This window comes from Chenopodium album, chromosome 19 (assembly GCF_948465745.1).
Source record: "Chenopodium album chromosome 19, dcCheAlbu1.1, whole genome shotgun sequence".
Classification (NCBI taxonomy): domain Eukaryota; kingdom Viridiplantae; phylum Streptophyta; class Magnoliopsida; order Caryophyllales; family Amaranthaceae; genus Chenopodium; species Chenopodium album.
In genome coordinates, this window is record NC_137852.1 from 43,140,960 (window position 1) to 43,164,459 (window position 23,500).

Genomic DNA, 23,500 nt, shown 5'->3' on the forward strand with positions numbered 1-23,500 from the left:
ACTCTATGTTTACCTTCTCTTTAAAACAAAAGTACACACATACATGGTTCCCATTAAAACTCAAAAAAACACAAAAACGGAGGGAGTATGAAGTATTAACAGACAATATATATACTACCTCCGGTCCAAATTACTCGCAACTTTGGAATATTTTATATCTCATAAATAATACCCCAAAGTTGCGAGTAATTTGGACCGGAGGTAGTATATATACAAATTAAAATCCAACTTATATTATTAGATGTGTTGGTCGTCCTATGATATTGCAACACTTTAAGGTTACTAATTACGAACATTACAAGTATTTTAAATAGTATACCGAACAGCCAATATATAGTAACATTAAAACCGCAAGAATGATGCCTATCAAAAGTTCGTATCTGTTGCAAACCTTGTATCTGTCTTCTAAAGTTGTACTTAACTCAGCATCGAAATAGCTCAAACACGGCTTAAATGGAAAACAAGCTACAATTCTATACCTATCATCCTCATCATCAAAGCGTTCATTTAACTCGGCGATCTTGTCTAGTGTGCCATTGCTTAGGTCATAGGCAAAGATAGAAGAATGGTTAACAAGAACGTACATGACCGTAACATCTGGATGGCAAGCGAGTGGCCTTACAACATGACCCGCGACAAGAGATGATTTGAACAATTTAGGGCTATTGTTAGATTGTAGCAATGGAACCCAAGACCATGTAGTGTTAGCTTGTGTTGTTGAGGCATAATCATCAAGATGATGCTTCCAAATGAATAGTCCATTCGCGCTATAATAAGAGAGGTGAAGGGTTCCTCCGCAATCCCATAAGCTCGTGTATTTGTACGCCTCGTGCACAAGTTGAGGTAAAGAAAATGTATATTGGCTAGGACTAGCTTCGTCCCTAATAAATTTCAATGCAACTCCGCAATTTTTGTTAGTTAATATGTATATATTTGAATCCAAAAAACAATCAACTAGGGCAACGTAATTTCTTTGATTCCAAATACATGAGTATTTTACGATTTCATCATCCAACACCAAATTAAATCTTTTCCACGACATAGTTGTAGAACAGTAAACCTCTCCTATCTTTGGATTACGAAAAATTCTAACAATTATGAACTCACATTTGGTGCCAAGAGGGGTAGGATATCTAACAATCATAGTCGTCGCATCTAAGACATGATCATACAAACTTTTAGGCACGTTAAACAATTTCTTTGTGACCGGATCATAAACTCGACAAGCACCCGTATGATGTAATGAAAAAAGTGATAGACCTTGGTGTATTGTTTCGAAATTATATCGTGCAACTGGTAAAAAATTGAACGTTAAATTTGCCAACAACCCCTTACTATAACCACTTTTAACCATGAATTCTTCATCCAACCAACCTTTTTTCTTACATATCTTCCCGGTTTTCAAACATATGTAATTTAAACAACGCCTTGATTTACTAACATCGGAGAACTCGAGTAAAAGACCACAAAGAGGAACTAAGTGGGAATTAGTCATAATATTGTTTCTCAAATTACCGATAATATCCCTCCAACTTTTACACACTAATTGATATATTAGTAGAGATTTAAGGGGCAGTCTTGAAAAAATCTCAAACCAAATATCATCACAAATTGTGAGATTTGTGACACCTACGTGGTCTTTTTGTAGCCTACGTTCACAAAGACGAGTCATACAATTCATACTCATTCTTACTAACCACGACTTATGTGAAAAGATATATCGAAGTATATCTTTATATATATTTAGTTATTCTAGAAGTTTAGGGAGTAGATAATTATTGACAAAGTTATTTGATTTTTTTTTTTAAGGTTATTTGACTTTGTTTTTTAGGTTATTTGACTTTTGTTTTTTTTTGCTAAAAACAGATTCATTTATCATATTTCCTTAATTAATTACGTTTTACATAAAAAAATTTCCTAAGTTATGTAATTTATCTTTGTAGCCTCATACTTATTAGATCTTATGTGTCAATTGATGAACCTCTTCTAATAAGGCATGCTGGAATTTTGCTTTGCTAATGATAACATGATAATTGGCGTTAAGTTAATGTATTTTAATTTTTTTTTTTTTTGAGGGAAATGTATTTTAATTAGTGGGCTTTGAGTTTCCTAATCTGGTTAAATTTTTCTCAATCTACAGTTTTAATATATAAGCTTTATATATAATTTGTCAATTTTCATAAATTATGAACAAAATTAAAGATATAATGCACGATCCACATGGTGCGTCTCTTCCAAAAAAAAAAGGCGGAAAGAGAACATTTAGTTTAAGTGAAAAGAACATATTATAGAATTGTAAAGAACATAGTATAGAAATGTAAAGAACATTTAGTTAAAGTGCAAAGAACATGTTATAAAATTGTACAAAACCTAACGTGCAATTAAATAATGTTCTTTATCTTTAGGTTCTTTGATTGTCAGAATAATATACTTTTATTTGTGACATATGTTGATTGTTTATTTTAAAATGTTATTTGAATTTTGCCTTTAGATTATGGTGGTTGAATAAATAATGTTCATTACATTATATTATCAGTATTGGTGATAAAAAATTCGGGTCGGGCTGGGCACGTAATATCTCGTGTCCAAAAAACTCGGAAAAGTAGTGGGCTTTTCGGGTTTTTTTCAGGCCGAGTTTGGATTTTTAACTTAAAATGCATTTTTAGGCTTGTCTAAATCCCCCTATTTTCGGACCGGATCGGGTCGGGTTGAAGTTGAATTGATCACCTCTAATTATCATGTTTCTAATTAATATTACGGATGTTCTTTAGATATATATAAAGAACATGAAGTTGGATGTTTTTTTTTTTTACAAAATAGGTACTCCCTCCGTTTCATAAAGATGTTCCTGTTTCGCAAATCGATGCAAAATTTTACCCATCTTTGACCGCAAATATCTTTAATCTCACACTAGCAAAAATTATAAAAGTTAGATATTAATAATCTACTCACCAAGACGAATCAAACTAGATCCCACATGACTATATTTGCTCTTATAGATTAAGAGAAATTTAGAAAATTCTCTCTTTCTTAAAAAAAGTCAAAGATTCAAAACAGGAACATCATTGTGGAACGGAGGGAGTATATATTTTTTATAAAACAACTATATGTTCACTATATAGCTATATGTGATGTTCTTTATGAAATAGCTATATGTTCTTTACAAAATAAATGTATATTCTAAACTGAACAACAGAATGTTCATTCCGCCTTTTTAAAGAGAAAACGGATGCCCGGAGCATCGTGCATCCGGCTCCATTGAAAAAATTTCAATTAAAATAAACGAAGGACTTATATTATTAAGCTTGCGTTGAAACTATTGCTCGAGTGGTGCATTTTTCCATGGGCATATTGATTAATTTAAAGTACATAAATGAAACTATAAAGTTTGTAAAAATTGTGCTAATGACAATAAATCTATTAGGTCTTTCAAAAAAATAATAAAAAATAAATAAAAAAAAAATTTATTAAGTTGAGCAAGGGTGTTGCACTTTATGATCGAATAGTACGTGAATATTAAGGGCATTTAAGAATTAAGATCATGTCTCTCTATTATATACGTTCGAGCTGTAAACTCACTGATAACTTCGTAAGGTCACTTTTATATTATCAAATATCAATGTGAGATAATCACAAACTATGTTTCGTTGCACCAAAACTTCAACATGTTTTAAAAGTAATGTACTTTGTACGAAGTATATATATGATTGATCTTGATTTCCTAGCTGAGGAAGTAATCTACAAAATTCTACTCCGTACTATATAGGATTATGATAATCAAAGAACATAAATATATTTTTTTTTCACTATTTTTAATCGGTAGGTTCTTTTAACTCTAGGTATATGTTCATTGCATTTTAATAGTATGTTTAATTCATTCTAGGTATATGTTCCTTACATTTTAATAGTATGTTCTTTTCATTATAGTTATATATTCTTCACTTTTCTATAATATGTTCTTTCATGCATAACGGTTGTACGTTACAGCGTACCAGCGCCTGCAGGAACCAATGTTTGCCGGAAATAGGATCGAACAATGATTTACTTATGAGAGCTTTTTTCTACCAACATTTTGTGATTATGTTACTACTGCTTTCTGCCAACCTTTTGTGATTACGGTCGATGTTTAAGGACTGTTTCATACTTATTAGTTAGGTGAATTTTGGTAGAATTGCTTCATACTTAGTTATGTCGATGTTATAGGATTGCTTCATACTAATAGAATTTGGGCGCACGCAGAAGTTTAACGAACACGAATGTCATAAAACAATTTTGTGATTTTATTAATTTCATCATAAATTGTACCATCATATTATTTTTGGTGGAGTCTCTCACTGATAGAATTTGAAAGCTCTCTCTTAATTGGCTCATTTCTAACCCTATTTATAGTGGTTGTTTCTACTCTCGAGATTTTTCTAGACATGTCTATATCTTTCTACATCAAATGTCTTTGATTTTTTTACAAGATATTTCTAGATACAAGATATCAATAGATCTTTTATGTTGGTACCCATGTTACCAACAATTTTAGTGCTCATGTTACCAACCATCTCCTCTAATCCTCTTGTCCTTAGCAACTCCAATAATTTTTATCAGGATATACTTCAATCTATGATTTTTTTTTTTTTTAATACAATATGTCTTCAACTTTTATTTTATCTTTTGATATTTCCCAAACACATTAGTCTTTTCATAAAACTTGCCTTTGCTTCTTTTTCTTCCTCCATATCCTCTTTGATTTTTCATGTGCTCTATAAATAAGCACTACTTCGTATGTGTTACTATATATTTAACCAATAAATAACATATTGTTTTAATAAATAACACAAAATTTTAAGCAAAATAACATAAGATTTAGGCAAAATAATTCAAGCATATTGGATATGGAGTATCATGATCCAGAAGACCAGAAGTATATAATACTTTTTTTTTTTGAAGAAGAAGAAACCAGGAGTACATAATACTAACTCACTCCTAATAGTCTTCACATATAATCTTCCAAAAAAAAAAAAAAAAAAAAAAAAATAGTCTTCATATATATTTTTTATTTTTTCCGAATAATAGTCTTCATATCTTAAGAAAAATTGGATAAGATATTTTATATTATAGACACTTCATGAACGTTGATCTAATTTAGGACTCTTGTACATATAAGTTAACCTTATGCTTAACGAAAGGTAGATTACTATATTATCTATACTCTTGTCATACGCAAGGTTAACCATTCAAGATTCAATTTTTATTTGATCGTTTAAGTGTTACAAGAAAGTAATTATTATGAAGAAGAGTTATACCGATCTTCCAATTGAATTGACAATAAAGATAGCAGAACACATCGATTTTCATCAAGATTTTGAAAATTTTGGGTTAGTTTGTACCAATTGGAGAAACTCAATGAAACTTACCTCTCGATATGCATCATCGCGTCGAACCCCATGGTTAATGATTCCACCGGAACCCTTCTTAAAGGCCTCTTCGAAGGCTCGATTTTACCGACTCTACGACAACTCGATTAGGCACGTGAACTTGCCATCTCTAGACGGTGACGATGACAATGAGGATGAGGACGAGGAGGAGGATTATAATGATGAATCTTATTTCGCCAAGGAGAAAAAGTACCATCGACACTTGAATTCTTCGCGAGGATGGCTAGTTTGCCTATATGATGTGGGTGTAACGAAGAAAGATATATCTCTAGTGCACCCATTTACTAGGGAAAGAATAAGTATTCCTTCCCTTCCAAGAAAAATTATTTCACGTTTGTTGTGCAAGTATTGCACCGAGGATGAAGATGCCTACGTTTACAATGATTCGATTTATGCTCTATCGGAATGTCCAGCTTCAAACACTTCTCATTACACGCTTGCCATTATTTTCATCAAGCCTTGTAGCCTAGTCTACACTGCCGGGTTTTGGAATAGCAAGGACGAGAAGTGGGTTGTGATCCCGAAACTTCCTTACTTAGAACGTGTCACTGATATCGCTTTTTATAAGGGTGAATTCTATGTTGTCGATAGCAAAGGGAGAATGATTGTAGCGAGTGGGTTCGATGATGCTATTCGACCTCTAATTACGCAACCAGCTTGGGCATTGGATAGATCGAGTAGGTTGAGTGACAAGGTATACTTGGTAGAATCAGCGGGTAAGTTATTGCAAGTGCTTCGTTGCTACCCCGACCTCACCCCTCCAAAATACATCGATCAACGAGTTTCGAGGTTCAAAGTTTGGGAGGTTAATGTTGATAAAGGGGAGACTAAAGAAGTGAAGAGTTTGGGAAATAGAGCATTGTTTTTAGGTCCTAATTCTTGCTTTTCAATGGAGGCATCTCCGCATTGTTGTAAGCCTAATTGCATCTACTATGTTAGCGATTTCGGACACCACGAAAACATGGGCATATATGATTTATCCTGGTCGAAAAATCAAGGATCACATTAGTCCAATTGTAGCAACTACAAGTACATCTTTCTGGGTTGAGGCACCTTCTAGCTGTTGTAACATATCATAAGAATTGCATCATAGTTCTTTTGACAGTTTTATGTTAAACCTTATCATAATTTTATCTTTCAAACAAAATTATTAAGTACTTTATTTGGATGTTCTTGTGTATCATAATTTCCTGTTCGTCAGATATTAGGATAATTTTTTATCATTTGGATCATTAAATTATAGAATAAATTATAACCAAAGTTATAATTCATGAATTGTAAGACAATTGATAATTAATTATTTTTCATTAGATATGATGAGATCAATTAATTTTTATAGGGTTTTTATTCTTCAATTGCTATGATCTACGTAATTATTGACACTTTCTCATTGGATCTTAACTCACTAGATAGCATAGGCTTCAATATGAATTGTTCAAATACAAATGAATAGATTTCGCCCATGTAAATACACATATTATTCTACGCTAAATCACCATTCGCCTAAACAATGATTTTCCCGTCCTCTGCCTCTCGAAAAATCAGTTCCTCATTGCTTGAATTCCTGACTCGTGTTGGGTTTTTCTTACTATTTATTGGAGTCAAGCAACACAAGAATACTGACGTACAAAACTTCGTTGTCTAACAAGTTCATGAAGGTCGTGAACAATCTTGAACACGGCATCTGGCCTAGCATGCTTCAATGCATTCTGTGACATGATCTGCAGCTCATTTGATTTCGGACCAAACCATTGAGCAACAGTATAAGCTATTTCCTTGGGTGACTTCAAGTATTTTCCAATACCATTTTCTAAAACATAGGGGACATTTCCTGCTTCCTGCAACAAACATAAAGTCCCGCAACTCAGTAAAAAAGGATGAGGTCCTTTGCTGTGATTTGTGCACAGCGAAGCTCAACAGAAATGAAGTAAAAAACTTTCGGTAAGGATTTGTGCACAGCGAAGCTCAACAAAAAGTGTTCATCTAAATTTCACATCCCTGGCATATTGAAAAGAGCACTTTGCACAAGATTATAAACCCATTTCACAGCCAATCTTCAATAGAATCAAGGATTTAGCATGATTTTATCAAGTTGTCTTCAATGATACTTCAGCTGTTATTCCCTCTTCATCACTTAAGTAGGGTTTCTTAGAAAATCTAAACAATAACACCCTACTGTTTCAATCCCTGACATTTTTGTCACATCCCAAATTGTCTTATCAAGTTTGGATTAAAGCACATATTTCATACCCCGAATACCAAGAGCACAATCACAGCTGATGCTTTGTGAGTTTGCTCTCTCTCAAAGAATGCCAGATGTCCGATTATGTATATATATATGAATACTTCGAATACATATAAAAGGATTCTGGCCCCAAGGAACTAATGAAAAGAAACTAGTGATTGGTGACCACATATATCAATTGAAAGTCATGAACCAGGATTCCTCTCCTACATAGGATTGGTGAGAATTTATCCTAGCTCCTAAATGTTCAATGCATCTCCAACTAGTTTCTTTGGCAGTGTTGTGTGTTTACTCCAACTACATTACCTAAAGAACCATGACTCACACCTATCTCTCAGTTTTAGGACTCTTAAACTAGCATAATCTGGACATCATATTGGACTCATACATGACAAAAGACAATAAAATTAATCCTGTTTCAGAAACAAAGGTGTTATAGGAAACGCCGGGCATTGCAATGCAGTACTAGTAGTATAGTACAATTAAGAGAAACTGATGAATACCTGCCCAGCGATGTAATCGTTTAATATGATGGGTAGTCCTCGAATCATTGCCTCTGCAATAGTTCCAGGGCCAGCCTGAGAGAAAGCCAAATAAATAAGAAAACAGATACTGAAATGCTGATAATCTTCCAGATACAATGATATTTACCTTTGTTATTATACAATCACAAGCTCCCATGCACTCCTCAATTTTGGTAACAAAGCCCTTCACCTGGAATTTTTAGTTTGCCATCAACTTTTAATCTTGAAAAACTAATTGAAACAAGTAGTGCAAAATACAAAAGTAGTGAAGCTGAACAGAACCAAATTCAGTGGTAACCCTTTGGCATGTTCAGCTCAAAGCTGAGTTCTGAGCTGAATTGCGTTCAGCCCAGCATAGGGCATACTAAAACTAAAATAATCTAGGTTTGGTTGAATTTCTTACTGATTGTTTTAGTTTTGTTTAAACTCTTTAAAGTATTTGTCAACAATTATTCAATAGTCCTAATAAATCTTTAAAAAGTCATTTCGTTTTGCTTCTATTGTTAAAAATAAAAAAATAAAAAATTGAAACAAGCTGAGTCTTAGCATGAGCTCCAAACCATGGTTCTCATGATAAAACTCAGATTGAGCTCAAGCTGTCAGAACTTGGCAAGTTTAAACTGAACTAAAGATTACAGAGGTAGCCCTCTTTTGGTGAGCTAGGGCTTAGCTCAGCCTGCATAAATGCCTAAAAGCAGGATGAGACCCACTAACACCCTTTTATTATTCATTTATGCAAAACTACCCACATATAGTAATAATAGTATACCTGGACAGGGATCTTCCAATCAATTGAACTCAACTTTGCAGCAAGCTTTTTGTTGCGACCACAAATCACAATAACTTGACCTATTGGCTCACCAAGGCTAGCATCATATAATGCATTTCCAAGAGCTCGTGCAGTAGCCTCAATGGGACCCATGCCTTCCCCTCCTCCCATCAACAAAACAGCAGGAAGATGCTCATCCATTCCAAGTTCCTTACGTAACTCAGGCTGAGGAAAACAAAAAAAAAAAAATTAAAATCAATATCTCTAGCTGCACATAACAGAAACCCTTTATGTCAACACAATTCGAACAATTTTGAATTCACCAGACAATAAGGACATAATTATCAGAACAACAGAATAGGGAGAAACAACATAATTTCTTGAAGAAATTCCATGAAATCATTGCATCATCAATAAGCAAAATATAAAACACAAATAACACAACATTACCAAGAAAGTGTATATTAAACATAATAATTAAGCTTTTTAGAGACTAGCCAATCTTAACCAGAACACAAAAGTCAAACATTAGTACACAGCATTACATGTCAAGGCAGAGATATATTCATCCAGAACATAGTAATAAAACCAACAATATACAAGCAATGGAGTACAGGGAAAAAATGATATGAAAAGGTACACAAACCTTTGGCCTAACAGACCTAACAAAGGATGGCCGCACAGGAAGTCCATAAACTTTTATTTGGGAAGGCTGAAGACCAGCTTTTGTTGCTCTTTTAGCTACCTCATTTGAAGGGCAGTAGCACCTTGTTACAAGCTTATGAAACCTACAAGGAGGAAGAATAGAAAGGTCAGGGACCAATGTCACAGTCTTGTTACAAACTACAAACATAAAACTACATAAAGGAAACCACACAGCCTACCAGGTAGGATGACAGGTGCTCAAGTCTGTAACTACTGTAGTAAAGACGATTTTCTGAAGGAGGCCCCTGCCCCTCAAGATACGAAGTGGAACATGTTGCATCAATGGATGCACACTAATGATTATATCTGGCCGATATTTCATCAATCCTTTAGCTACCTCTCTGCAAAGAACAAAAGAAACCAAGTTAGCTTTGAAGTGCCACAGCATACATTTAGTTGATGCAGAACATATTCTTCAACAACAGATCCAACAGGAGATTTATCTTATTGCAAAAAGGCACCAGACAGTCAGCTAAAAACCTACATTTATATTCAAACAGATCCACTCAGCACTACATTGTTATTCAACACAATTCTTCAAATAGAATAACCAGCATAATAACAGTAAATGCAAATAACTAAATAAGCTAGGACAGCCTTAACCTATACATTCCACCAAGGACCAAAATGATGGTCACTTCCAACCAACTAAAACAAAAGAACACTAAATAACGTTATTATGGAACAGAAAAGGAACAAATTTAAAGAATATAGAGGGAGCTGATTCCCCTGTAGTAAATAAGATAAGAAGACAAAAACAGTTTTGAATGTTTAGTATTTACAAAGAGCAATGACACACTTGGTGACACCAATACACACATGCCTTCCCATGTTGGGATGAAAGTGACATTGAAGTATAAAATATTTATGCTTCTTCATCAGCCCTCCAGCAAAAGTGAATATAGAGAAAAAAAACATGCAATCTCACACCCCATTCTATAAGAGTAATGATTGCATGGTCATGAGCCAACTCTACAGGGCCGTCACAAAAGGTCTTTACCAATTTGTTTACAGAATACCAGAGGTAGTTTTTGCGAGAGCTAAGAACACGAGTCCAGAAAAGAAAAAAAAAAAAACAAAAAAAAAAAGGTAGCCCTATCTTTGTCCTAAGAAAACAAATGCTACTCCACATATGCAAGTGAATAAGTAGTAGGATCATTATTTTATCCCAAAAAAAGGATTCTTTTATCAATCTTTAGTTTAGGTCATAAGCTTTATATTCAAATAAAAATTTGAAACTTGATGCAAAGCTGAGCCATTCATTAATAGTGTTATAGTGGAAAACTAGACATTTTATAAATGAAGTCAATCATGATTGTCATCTTCCGTCCTTCACTGGTTAAAAACTGAATGTCTCTCACATCCAACATATCAACTACCGGTAATTTGATAGATCCTTTACGTCCAGAGTTTTATCTCAAACGTCTCACCTATCACCTATGTCTTTTTTCTTAAGAAACCAAAGAGAATTTGCATGATGGTAACAGACTCACCGTGCTATGAATACAGAGGTTGCGGCAAAATTTGATTGATGGATTACTCGAGGAGATGTACCATAATACATCATTTTCCACAAAGGGCCATGTTTCACCAAGAAATTATAGCTCCTTGGTAACTGATTAAATGGCCAAGGAGTATGCTCAGACCATAAATCCGTAACGAATACCTGCATTTACCACTGTTTAAAAATGATATAATCAACGAATATATACATGAATGCAACCACCCCCTTTTCCACACCTCAAACGGGCACACAATCACAAATATGAAAGAGGCAAAACCACAAGTTTGTCACCAAACCAATTGACAAGGACATGATCAACAATTATAAAATGCAATATCCTTATATCCTCACTTATCAAAAAGCATATTCCAAAATATCTATCATTAGTTACCAAATTGATTCACTCACTCACTCACTCACTCACACACACAACTTCAATAGCATAGCATGGCCCACTCATATCAAGAAGTAACTAAGCTAAATCAACAAAATCAACCTTTCACTTCCACAATACAAACTAATCAAATCAAACTTATATTCGCAATTAAAAGTACATAATCAAACTTGCATATGAATGAAATCATCTACTGAGTACAAAATAATACAGTATTTAAGAATAAATTGATTGGAAATTAGACCTGATAATCATCACCAAATTCTTCATTGAAAGCAGCTTTGATAGCTTCAGCAGAAGCCCGGTGACCGCCTCCGGTATCGCTCATCAAGATTAGAACTCTTTTAGGGGATTCAGGCTCAACCCCATTAACAGGCACTCTAACATCTTCCAAAATTCCATGTCCATTATCACTCAATCCATTACTCTCCCCAGAATTAAGACCAATAGAAGAAAACCCAAGTGGAATTCTATCACAATGAAGCCTAATTGCCCTATTAAAATCAGTCAAAATCCTCTTCAAATTAGAACCCTCTTTGCTAAAACTCAATGAATTAACGAATTTAAAACTGTTTTGAGTGGCTAATCCACCAAAATACGAGTGATTAGGAGAAAATGAAGAACACCCATTTGAATTATTGCCCAGAAAACTTGAATTTAGAGCAAAATGACCCAATTTAGGCACAAATTCAAGCAAATTAGAGGGCTCTGAAGTGACTGTTGAAGGATGAGACATTGGCAAAGAATGGGATTACTCAAAACTGGGTTTTTCAATTCCTAAGTGGGTATCATTGAAAAAGATATGAAATTTGAGTTCTGATTAAATACAGCAATCAAATTGAAGCAACTTGGGATTTTCCTTTTGTTTTTTGGACGGAGGAAGAACAAGTGTAGAAAGGTTGGGAGAGGGTAGGAGAGAGATAAGTGAGAAGGGGAATCTTGGAAGGGATTGGTAACCACAGAGACAGGATTTAATTTTTTTGGCAAAATATAATTGCAATTTTTGTTTTTCAAGTAAAACTATGATGAAGAAATTTTTTAGTTTTATGCAAATGGGATTTTTTGCATTTTATAAAGTTGACTGTCCCATCAAAATAAACATGGGAGCAATTAATTTAATAATACTATCATCGAGGATTTGAGGAACGTTAATTAATAAAATACTCTTAAGAAATAAATAAATGAATAAATAAAGTGGTTAGAGTTTTCCTTTTAGTTTTAGGGGATCTTGAATCAATTTTCATCATTCGCCGTTTTATTTTTTTTTAAAAAAAAAGGGAGTCTTGATGAGAGCTTTTAGCTTGTTGAGAATTATAAGAGATTTGACCATTATGAATTAGATGAGGGTGTTTGATAAACAGCTTATTGAAGGAATCTTATGAGCTCAAAAAACTTGTTTTGAAAAGCCTTATATTAGGAGATGTTATTTTTATTTTTATTTTTTTTAAAAAAAGGCTTATGATAGGAGCTTATTTAAAATTAAAGTGTTGGAACTTTTAGCATTTTGGTTATTACATACATTGAAACAGCTAACCATTAATAGCAAAAAGCAATTTTACACGGTACCAACTTATTTACTATGTACCACTTAGTCAAATCAGCTAATACAACCAATTTGGCAAACAAGTTAATAAAACCATATATATCAATCTGTTATCAGCTAACAAATAAGGCCCACATGTTAAGGGTGATTTATTGTCATGCGACATTAAAGAAGAGTCGGATAATTAGTCTACTAGAAAAGACTACTTCTAATGTACAATGGATTAAATTTGATACATTATACTTTTCTCTTAAACCACCACGGGATCATTTACGTAAATAATACTTTATAACTCTCATATACATAATTAGTTTGATCAAAATATTTGTAAGAGCTAGTTTTTGATCAAATTGGAGCAAGTAAAATGAGATAAAGAGAGTAATATATTGTTAACTTTATTTTTCAATAAACGAAAACCATTTTATTCAAAACATAACACTATTTTTGTTAGTTATAGTGAAAACTGAACATTCGTGACCATAGCATACTCACAAAACCTTAGTACATCTGTACATGCTTACATTTATATTTTTCCATACAAATTATCAATTTAAATAATTATGTAATTTTTAATAACAAAAGCCACTATGGTATAACTACAAAAACAAACGAGACACAGTCACATTTTTCTCCTAGGCTCTCAAGTTCGTGAATGGCTAAAAATGGCAATGGCCGTCCAATTCCATGTTATAAATGTGTTAAAGCCCACGTTGTGAATTCACTAGGTGATGACCGTTGACCACCCACCCACCCACCGTCCATGGATTTCATGCGAACATGTTTTATAGTATAAAGATTCAAGTCAACTACTAAAAAACAGACATTTGGGGAGAACTTTCATGTCAATGGTCAACTCTTAATTTCAAGCGCATGAGTGCATGGTCAATTTGTTTTGACCCTCAAAAATACATTGGGGGTATCTTTAAAGAGATTGAGTAAAGATTAATGAACCATAGCCTAATCTCTCACAATTATCATTAAGATCTTACTAACGAATGTCCTTAAGGCGTTAAATAACCCTTTAAAATAGTATAATTTGGTAATGCGTCAAAATCACACGTCAAATAGTGTAATTAATGTTAAATTACGCGTCAAATAGTGTAATTAATATTTATTTCAAAATTTAGTTATCTTATCCGCGTTCGTCATCTCTTTTCCTTTTTTAGGATACCCACCCGGTTCACCGGAACTTATCTCCAACTACATACGGAAGGTTCGAACCCGAGACCTCCCTTAAACGACATCAAATTGCTTACCATTTGAGTCAACTCCTGTTAATTGCGTTCCTTAGCTTTTGCCATCATTAATATCATCAATTTTTTTTGGCTACATGATTGGTTTTTGGTAAAGGCATATCCTCTACAGAGGAGTAGTACTAATTAGCCTCAATGGAAGTTGGGAATCAAAGTTTTCATATACCGCCCAATTGATGAGTTTAACCCGCCCAATTTTTCAACCAACGATTGCATTGAAATTACTAACTATAAATAACTGTCAAATAGCATTGGAAATCATCTATTTTTCCCTCAGAAATACTTGCGTGGACCTGGTCCACAATAATATTATTGTGGACCCGTGGTTTATACACACGGAACTGATATTATATTGAAAATAGTGACCCTCATTTTTAACATAGTAACCTTATTTTTAACATAGTAACCTTTATTAAAATTTGTATAACGTTTAATACTATTGTGAACTTGAAGTACGACGTAATAACCCTAATTTTAACATAGTCACCTTTTCCTATTTATATTGACCTTATAAAATATTTCATTGAAAAAATTAACCTTTTATAGCCTATATATTACCAAAATGACTTTTATTTTCAACATAATGACCTTCATTTTATTATAGTGACTTTTTTTTTTATTAATAAAACAACCACAGTTTCTCTAATGTTAGTGGTCTACAATAAATTAGTGTGAACCAGGTCCATTTAAAAATTTGTATTTTTCCCTACATCTTTTCAACCTTCTCAATTTCTCTACCATTTCCCCAATAATGGTTTCTTAATTTGTGAGTGGTCAAGGACTCTAGTATCAAGATGCTTGTGACCGTAAATTCTTAAGAGTTTCATAATTTTACATTAATTTTACTCCGTTGTTACATACTAACATGCATGCCTTTTTCTTTATAACGGATAAACTTTATTATTCAATCTTATGCTACCAATTAAGCTATATAGTCTAAAAAATTGCATCTTTCAGCTTTAAATTTGAGTTTAATCCCCACTAGAGAAATTTTGAGGGTTGAAATCTTTTCCTTTAAAAAAAACTCTAGAACTTATATCTGTTTTTTTTTTAGCTAAGTACTTGAGTTCTATATTGCCAACCCTATAAAAAGATACAAGTAATAATCTTTAGAGTAGTTTAATAAAAATCTAAATATTACCGTACTCATTATTTTTGTAAGAGGAAACGACGTAGGGTACTCCATAATATAGAGTTATAGACGAGACATAATCTCATGTTTAAATGGACTAAACTAAAAACTTCACATTTTAGAGTAAATCAGGACGGAGTATGAAATATCTTTCGTGTCCCGCGTTATTTGTTGTGTTAGAAAGATTTACGCTATTACGCCCACAAACGTAGAAAAAACAGAAATTAATAAAAATTGAAAAACCACCAAAATTTTTCCCAGAAAAAGCGTAAAACCCCATTTTTTATTATTCTCAGAATTCATAAATTTACGTTAATTGAAAGAAATTATTACAAAAATTAAAGCACCATGTCTTATTGTTTGTGTTGTAAATCTTCAATTTGGATCGAACCCATGAAGAAAAGCTCAAAAATAATCCCTTTAAGAAGATCCCAAAACGTCGTCGTTTCAAGTTTGATGCATCAGAGGTTCAATTTCAAAATTCAAGCTTCAATGGTGGGTTCTTCATCTGAAAATTCCTCCAATTTTGCTGATCGTATTGAACAAGCCTGGTTAATTTCTCAGGTATCTTCACTTAAATTTGTAATCTTTTTATGTTTTTTAAATTTTCTTAATTTTCCCAATTAGCTAGAAATGCCCTTTTTCTTTGGGGTCTAATTTCATTTGGAACCCTAAAAAGCTGGGATTTTACAGTTTTGTATGATATTTTTTTAATTACCCTATAATTTAGTTAGTTGGACAAAATTTAATGGTGGAATACTTCTAACTTGAATATAATTGGTATTGAATTGCTGAAGATAGTATGATGGAAATTATGTACTCTCAGTGCTGGAATTATTCTTATAATGATGTATTGCTTATAAATACTTATACCCGTGTCATATCCTCGACACTCAAACACGGGTATGGAACCATGGACATATCATATTGGGGTAATGATACGAAATCGTTATTTAAAGTGCCGGAGTTTGATACTTGGACACATACCTTTGTTTAACACCTGTACCCAAACTATATACTACCTCCATTTCATATTATTTACAACGATCAGACATTTTGCCTCTTTAGTCTAATTGTAGCAAATAATATGAAATGGAGGTAGTATTTTCTAACATGCGTAATGACAATGTATGCAGCAACCTATCCCTATTGCTTGCTCTTCTTGTAGCTGGAACGGTTTTGTTGATTGCAATAACATGATTTTTATGAGTAAAGTAGCCGAGCTTGACACTTGGACATATACCATTGTTTAACACCGATAACTGAATACCATAGTTTCTAACATTTTTAATGGAAATGTATGCAGCAACCTACCCCTATTGCTTGCTCTTCTTGTAACTCGAACGGTTGTGTTGAATGTAAATGGTGTGCTGGTACGGGTTTTTTCATTATTGGTGATAACATGCTGTGTGAAGTTCCGTCCAGAAACACTACTTGTGTAATATGTGCAGGAGAGGTGAGCAATCTATAAATGACCATGCCTTCTGTATTCAGTACTTTCTGTTACTATTATGATAGGTATTACACCCTCTCGCATTGGATGAAAAGAGTGTTCCTCTGTGTCTTGATTTTATGCAGGGTTCAACTCAATGTGCTGATTGTCAAGGTACTGGATTTCGTGCGAAATGGTTAGGAAAGCCACCAATCTACAAGAATTAGCTGCTGCCTGCTTTTGTTGTATAAATTTGTAGTGGTTTTAGCAAGTATGAGATCACATGTTTTTGTGGTTGCTTGCATTGCTTATTCTGATTACAAAATCTGAGTAAGAACCACAACCTCATTAATTTGATCTGAAAATAGAATTGTTATACAGGAAAGATGTTCACACATTTGTTACATAGCATATGGGTATATAATCATTTTTTTCTAACATTTTGGGCATCATCTCAATGAATTTTAAAAAGGAGCTTCAACTTTGCTGTTTCTTGATGTCAATATTCGATTATCTTGCATAAGATGTGCATCTGCCGTGGAGTTCTGTATAAACGGCAAATGATGCACAATTTTTCTGATTGATGCATTACTGCTTTACTGGAAAGTATACTTCAGTATTTTATTACTTCTATAGTTCTATGTTTCTTGCTTGAAGAAAGAGAGAATTATTTTTGGGTATGAGCATTTCTGTGAAGTTATGATGAGTAAGGACCGTGACAAATCTATTCGAAACAGGGGTCCAGGCACGGGGTACCCCAGCTTCTGAATTGCACAGAAGGGACTGATGTTGCTACCCATAATATGTGGTGCGTAAATAACCTTAGCCACATATAGGCTGAATAGGCATATAGCACGATAGCCACGATGTAAATTCAACAACCATAGCACTTGTTAGTGCCAGACATCTGCATTCCTTGGTGAATGGCACTTTTCCTGCAGATTCATTAGTAGGCTACTCAGTCAGATTTCAATGATCTGGATTACAGATAATATATACCTCTTACTTTATGGTTTTTACCAGTCCATTTCATGATGATTATTGAAGAATCTGTTCATTGATATAAGTACTGTTTAATTATGACTAATGCTTTCTTAATGCTTGTACGCCTGAAACATTTATACTGGTGAAGGGATGTGCACAAAGGACTATACACGAGTGACTAGTGATGGAGACTTTGGAGTGTACAACATTGCTAGGGTTGCGGTGTACATATAGTAGTATCAACATTGGGGGTTAGAAAGTACATAGAAGACTCATGCATTGGCAATTGAGTGTACACAATAGACTAGAGTATGGCGCCGCTGAGGGTGGTGGTGAAGTGTATGTTAGGAAATGGTGCGTTGAAGAGAGGTGAACTGTGGGGGAGTATTCAGGGGATTTTAAAAATCATAGATGGTGTGTAGATCGTAGATGGGAGATTTGCCTGATTATACACAAATGTAACCATGTTCCCATGTCCTATGGTGCCTTGCAAAATACTGATATCAACACATTCATACTGGTAATGGTCAGTGTTTTTCTTTTTTTTTTTTCTTTTTTTTTTTTTTTTTTTTTTTTTTTTTTTGAGGAAGTGGTCAGTGGTTAATACATCTAACAATGTCTAAAATGTTGAATGCCAAAATTTGTTTAATTCCTATCATGTATGGGGCCATAGGGAATTGGAATGACAATTGATCGGATCTAGGTTAGTTCTACTAGACTTAGGCCCATACCTAGTGAGTCTAAATGGGTTCATAACAAATTACATTCCTTATTTTATTATTCTTATTGTATGTATTAATGTATATAGTATAGTGATTTAACAAAGCTAAAGCATGAGCATAATCATTGAATGAAGGATGAAACACTTAATATTATAAACTCGATCTCCAAACTTCAAAAATTTGCAAGTCATATGGAGTACAAGCTACTATGTACAACACATGTAGTCACGTAGATGCCTACATGAAGATTCGAATGGTTGTACAAGCTAATAAACGTATTAAATAATTTCTATGTACCTTAAAAAGGTTAATGAAAGTCTAATTCCATCTTCTAATCGTCCTCAATTTCATCATCGTTAACATGTCATTTAGTTTGTTGTTATTTATTTTAAATTTTTTTGTTGCAAATGAACCACCCAGACACACATATTACAAGTATAGTATGGATTTAAAAAGGTGACCTATCGTACACAGACCCTCAATCTTAACCATTAGACCAAAATCTTATTGGCAAACATATGTGTCGAATTTAGGATTGAAGTTGTTGAACCTAGACTATATGATCTATCGTATACAGATCCTCAATCTTAACCATTAGGTCCAGACCTTAACTATTAAGCCAAGACCTTAAAAGTAAATATATGTGTCGGATTTAGGATTGAAGTTGTTGGACCTAGACTTAGACCCGACCCAACTCAACCCAACCAAACCTGTGAACTTTTGACCCATAGTTATCCCTATTTGTGGGGTTGGCCCGATTGAGATGGTGAGGAATCACATAAATTCTCTCTTTAGACTTCCACTTCAAGCTAAAATCTGACGCCAATAAATCATACACCTCTTCCTTCAACAATCAAAGAAACTTAACCAATTGCAAGCTTATCAAGGTCAGTTATTCAATTCCATTTTCAATTTCTTTTTTTCATTTTTTAAGCACATTTTTAATTATTTTGCTATTTTGATTAACAAAGTTCAATTCTTTAATTAATTACGCTGCAGAATTCCTTTGTTTATAATTAGACCATGTTCATAGTAGAATCCTCAACTGGTAAAACCCAGAAAATTTGCAAATTTTATGACTTTTTGAAACTGTGAATGATTATAGGATTTTGATTGGTAAACTAATCATCAAAGAGAATAATTTACCTAGTACATGTTAATTAAATGATGGAGATTGAAGGGTTTTATGATTTATGATGAAATTGAAGGGATAATACTAGTTTCCTGAAATCTGAGCTGTAATTCTTTAGTTGAGAGTTGAGATAGGTGAACTAGGATTCCCTTTTTGAAATTCGTCTATTGAAATGTTGCAAGTATTAGGAATGGGAAAATCCATTAATGAGCATTTCTGTATATTTCCGCCTTCGGGTGATGCTCAAGAAGAATGTAATTATATTAGTGTTTCGAGCTCGTAAGGAGGGGGAAGTTCTATTGATTGACGGGTAAAAACATCGGAGGTGGACTGATATGAGGTAGAGGTATTAGTGCTATTAGGATCATGATTTGGGGCTGGGGTGAAGAGAATTGTAGTATTGTCATTTTTGATGGATGGACTTTTGGACTGTAGTACTCCCTTCGTCCATTAAAGTATGCTCTACGAGAGTTTAGCACAATGTTTTATATTTGACTGCGTAGAGTGAATTATAAATTTGAATGGCGGGATCTTATGTATCCTAATGAGAAAGTACTGTATTTTGGACCTCATGACCATATATAGAATGGAGCGTTCTTTTGGGGAAATGCCGGACATCCTAAAAAGGTTGTGCATACCATAAAGGACGGAGGGATTATTTGGTACAATTGGTGCTCTGATCTCTTACCTGCAGAGGAGAAATTTATTGGAGCAAATGCTGCTAGCCTGCTATATTTTACTTTATCAGATTCTTTTTATTCTAATTTTTGTGTTTTTATGGTTATTCCGTTCTTGTTTTTTTTCCTTTGGTAGTTGTTATCTTTGAGTATAATGGGGTCTTGGCCTTGGTATTTTCAGATGTATTTCATGTAAGTCATGAAATTAACCCCTTCATGTAGTCAAAGTTTACATGGGTTGGTGGCAGGGCTGTGGCCTGTGGGGTCAGAGTAGAATTCGTTGTGAAATCAATTGCTGTCAAACTTGTCCTGAAGTTCTTATGTTGGCTAGTAAATAGTAATTTTTCATCCTTTGTAAGGATATCTATATTTGATTTATCCCTGTCTCTCTTTCCAGCTGATGAATAGATGATAAGGAGGATTAACAACAGCTCAAATGTCATTAAAATTCTTGTCTTGTAATCAGTGGGTTCAACTTCAAAGGTATTTACCATCAAGACTCTCTTATCTAACCATCCTTCCTTTTCTTTTCAAACTATTATCACTTCTCTCATTGTCCTGTTATCTCCTGTTGTGGTCAGTCCGGCATCTTTATCAACCACCAAAGGAAGAGGGATAAAAGCTGGACCTAGCCTTTTCAAATTACCACAATTCACTCAGCATAAGAGCCTGTCACCACGTTTATACGTTGCTATGGATCAAAATATCCGGCAAGAGGGTGCCTCTGGTGTTGGTCAGAAAGATGGTGTGATTATTGTGGATCATGGATCTCGTCGAAAAGAGTCCAATCTTTTACTGAGTAAGCCCATTTAGAGTTGTTTGATGTTCTTGTCAATGTTTTTTTGGGGGAGGTTGGGTAGCTAGTTGTGGAAAATTTTCATCATGTAATAGTGTGCTTACTTGTGTACTGCAGATGAATTTGTGCTGATGTTTAAAAACAAAACTGGATATCCTATTGTTGAGCCTGCACATATGGTAATTACCTTGTTATGTATCATGTTGTCATGCAATGTTTTGAGTTGGATATGAAATTTCTGATTGGCTCTGGAAGCCAGCGTTCTATCGCCTTTCCTTTGTGTTGAGGAAGTGTATCGAGTGTATTAAGCACTCATCTATACTAGAAAGACACCAAATTATGTACATATTGGATTGGAACATGTAATAAATCATCTTTGGCATGCAATGTAAATATGTAATTCGTTTTCTAGTACTGTTTATTTTGCTGTTTCATGTTGAATTACTCTCTTGACTTCTAAGAGTTCTGACCATGTCCTTACATTACTTGTCACCTTATTGTTTAGGAATTGGCAGAACCTTCCATAAAAGATGCTTTCAGCTCATGTGTCCAGCAAGGGGCAAATCGTGTTATCATTAGCCCATTCTTCTTATTTCCTGGAAGGCATTGGCATCAGGTAAGAAAATTATCATTCTACTGTTTTGATCCCTCCAATTTTGAACATAAGAGATAAGACAATGAGGGACTGGGGATGACCTCCTTCTTGCCTAGGTTCTATGTGACCATATAGTATCTTCATGCTGCTGTTTTGGACTTTCAAATTTCAAATTTGAATCTAGGACATTAGAATTTACCCTTGTGCGCCTTTAATATGTAACCCCTACATTTATTATAAATCACTCATACAAGAATGTTTCTTATCCTATCTCTTTATTTGAAATTAGATATCCGGGTGAGGATGGTCACTTGCTGTTAGGGAGGTTGAAGGTCAACCTTTTTATCTCTATACGAATCTGAAACAGTTGAAGTAAATTTATTTTTCTGGTGTATAGGATATCCCGAACCTTGCAGATGCTGCTGCTCTGGAGCATCCTGGTATCAACTATCTTGTCACTGCACCATTGGGTTTGCATGAGTTGCTTGTGGTATTAACTTAATTTCCTCTTATAATCTCTATGTGAATGCAAAAATCAAGTGGTGAAAGTCATATGGTAGTTATACTTGTTTATATTATGTTCTTTATTTTAACTTACCCATTTATACCCATCCAACCTCACCCCTACTCAGATAGTGAACTTATCTGAAGAAATTTGTGACTTTCTCAATACCATCTTTAAAAAAATATGCAATGATATAAAAAGAACGCTAGAATTGACGCCTTGGGATCATCATGCTGAATTCAGTTATTTGAAGCTGAGACATTGAAGGCACAATGTATTGATTGTATGATGTGTGCTATTTGATCTGGCAGGATGTTGTGAAGGACAGAATTAACTATTGCTTAAGCCATGTAGCTGGAGAAGCAGAGGAATGTGCAGTCTGTGCTGGAACAGGCAGGTGTAAGTTTAAAGTGCATGACTCTGAAATTGACGTGCAGCCTGCCAGCTGATGTAGTGAGTTAATACACCACACTTCTATAGATCAAGATAATGTCCTTGGGCTGTCCACCATGGAACCTTCATGCGCATTGTTATGCAGAATATAGATCACTTCATGAGAAAGACTCGACTATACACCGTGTGTGCTGAATAAGTAAATGAAGTGGCTTGATTTCTCATCAGTCTGAAAATTTATTTGAGTGGACCACATGATAAGTGAGTATCGTATTTCAACATCATCATGGCAATGCTGATTGATGAAACATTAGGACAGTTCTTGAGATGTACTCGTAGGCTCGTAGCAAGGTTGTAGTTGTAGCAATTCATAAAGTGTTCAAACTTCATCATTAACTTCAGTTTTGAAATCTTGATTGTATAGGCTCGACATGTCAATATACAACATTTTGAATACTTCAATTTTATTCACTCATTAAATCCATGTTGATTTCGTATAAACTTCTTGGTGTTTATATGAACTTATTTCAGTTGTGAATTGAAATTTTTACCTCTTATCTAGATCTTAAAATGTAACACATGGAGTACAGAATTTTAATTATAAATCATTATTATGTAGTAAATATCTAGAAACCATATCTAGAAAGTATACGGAAATTGCAAATTTTGCAATACGGGCATACGGATGGAGTATAAGGAAATTGCGATAGCTCTTGTTACCGATGGTCAAAGTTGTGCATTTAATTGCACTGAACTTTTCAAGAGTCAA

The 23,500-nt window shown here is 34.0% G+C and overlaps 4 protein-coding genes across 4 annotated transcripts; 3 read left to right on the forward strand and 1 right to left on the reverse strand.

Annotated features, from left to right (window-relative positions):
* The first annotated feature begins 5,277 nt into the window (after nucleotides 1-5,277).
* Nucleotides 5,278-6,435, forward strand: LOC145594439 (F-box protein At2g26160-like). The gene has a single exon (XM_081650748.1). The coding sequence runs from the start codon at nucleotides 5,278-5,280 to the stop codon at nucleotides 6,433-6,435; it is 1,158 nt and encodes a 385-aa protein (XP_081506874.1).
* A 374-nt stretch (nucleotides 6,436-6,809) lies between these two features.
* Nucleotides 6,810-12,565, reverse strand: LOC145593766 (monogalactosyldiacylglycerol synthase, chloroplastic). Its single transcript, XM_081650116.1, has 8 exons — nucleotides 11,812-12,565; nucleotides 11,163-11,335; nucleotides 9,849-10,010; nucleotides 9,611-9,752; nucleotides 8,965-9,189; nucleotides 8,323-8,385; nucleotides 8,175-8,249; nucleotides 6,810-7,264 (listed from the first exon to the last, which is right to left on the reverse strand). The coding sequence occupies exons 1-8, from the start codon at nucleotides 12,301-12,303 to the stop codon at nucleotides 7,028-7,030; spliced, it is 1,569 nt and encodes a 522-aa protein (XP_081506242.1). The 5' UTR covers nucleotides 12,304-12,565; the 3' UTR covers nucleotides 6,810-7,027.
* Nucleotides 12,566-15,689: 3,124 nt separating this feature from the next.
* LOC145595853 (uncharacterized) lies at nucleotides 15,690-17,367 on the forward strand. Its single transcript, XM_081652287.1, has 3 exons — nucleotides 15,690-16,059; nucleotides 16,802-16,951; nucleotides 17,074-17,367. Exons 1-3 carry the CDS (start codon nucleotides 15,844-15,846, stop codon nucleotides 17,152-17,154), a joined length of 447 nt encoding a protein of 148 aa, XP_081508413.1. The 5' UTR covers nucleotides 15,690-15,843; the 3' UTR covers nucleotides 17,155-17,367.
* Nucleotides 17,368-19,387: 2,020 nt separating this feature from the next.
* Nucleotides 19,388-23,232, forward strand: LOC145595779 (sirohydrochlorin ferrochelatase, chloroplastic-like). The gene is made up of 7 exons (XM_081652200.1): nucleotides 19,388-19,520; nucleotides 20,840-20,925; nucleotides 21,024-21,241; nucleotides 21,356-21,417; nucleotides 21,744-21,854; nucleotides 22,231-22,323; nucleotides 22,650-23,232. Exons 2-7 carry the CDS (start codon nucleotides 20,879-20,881, stop codon nucleotides 22,785-22,787), a joined length of 669 nt encoding a protein of 222 aa, XP_081508326.1. The 5' UTR covers nucleotides 19,388-19,520; nucleotides 20,840-20,878; the 3' UTR covers nucleotides 22,788-23,232.
* The last annotated feature ends 268 nt before the right edge of the window (nucleotides 23,233-23,500 follow it).

Bases quoted from the DNA above. Each gene is read 5' to 3' on its own strand.
- LOC145595853 (XM_081652287.1), top strand. From the start codon at position 15,844: ATGTCTTATTGTTTGTGTTGTAAATCTTCAATTTGGATCGAACCCATG. The intron at 16,060-16,801 runs GTATCTTCACTT...AAATGTATGCAG, and splicing joins AAGCCTGGTTAATTTCTCAG to CAACCTACCCCTATTGCTTG. The intron at 16,952-17,073 runs GTGAGCAATCTA...GATTTTATGCAG, and splicing joins GTGTAATATGTGCAGGAGAG to GGTTCAACTCAATGTGCTGA.
- LOC145595779 (XM_081652200.1), top strand. From the start codon at position 20,879: ATGTCATTAAAATTCTTGTCTTGTAATCAGTGGGTTCAACTTCAAAG. The intron at 20,926-21,023 runs GTATTTACCATC...TGTTGTGGTCAG, and splicing joins CAGTGGGTTCAACTTCAAAG to TCCGGCATCTTTATCAACCA. The intron at 21,855-22,230 runs GTAAGAAAATTA...TCTGGTGTATAG, and splicing joins CTGGAAGGCATTGGCATCAG to GATATCCCGAACCTTGCAGA.
- LOC145593766 (XM_081650116.1), bottom strand. From the start codon at position 12,303: ATGTCTCATCCTTCAACAGTCACTTCAGAGCCCTCTAATTTGCTTGAA. The intron at 11,336-11,811 runs GTCTAATTTCCA...TGGTAAATGCAG, and splicing joins AATTTGGTGATGATTATCAG to GTATTCGTTACGGATTTATG. The intron at 10,011-11,162 runs GTGAGTCTGTTA...TGTTCTTTGCAG, and splicing joins ACCTCTGTATTCATAGCACG to AGAGGTAGCTAAAGGATTGA.
- LOC145594439 (XM_081650748.1), top strand. From the start codon at position 5,278: ATGAAGAAGAGTTATACCGATCTTCCAATTGAATTGACAATAAAGATA.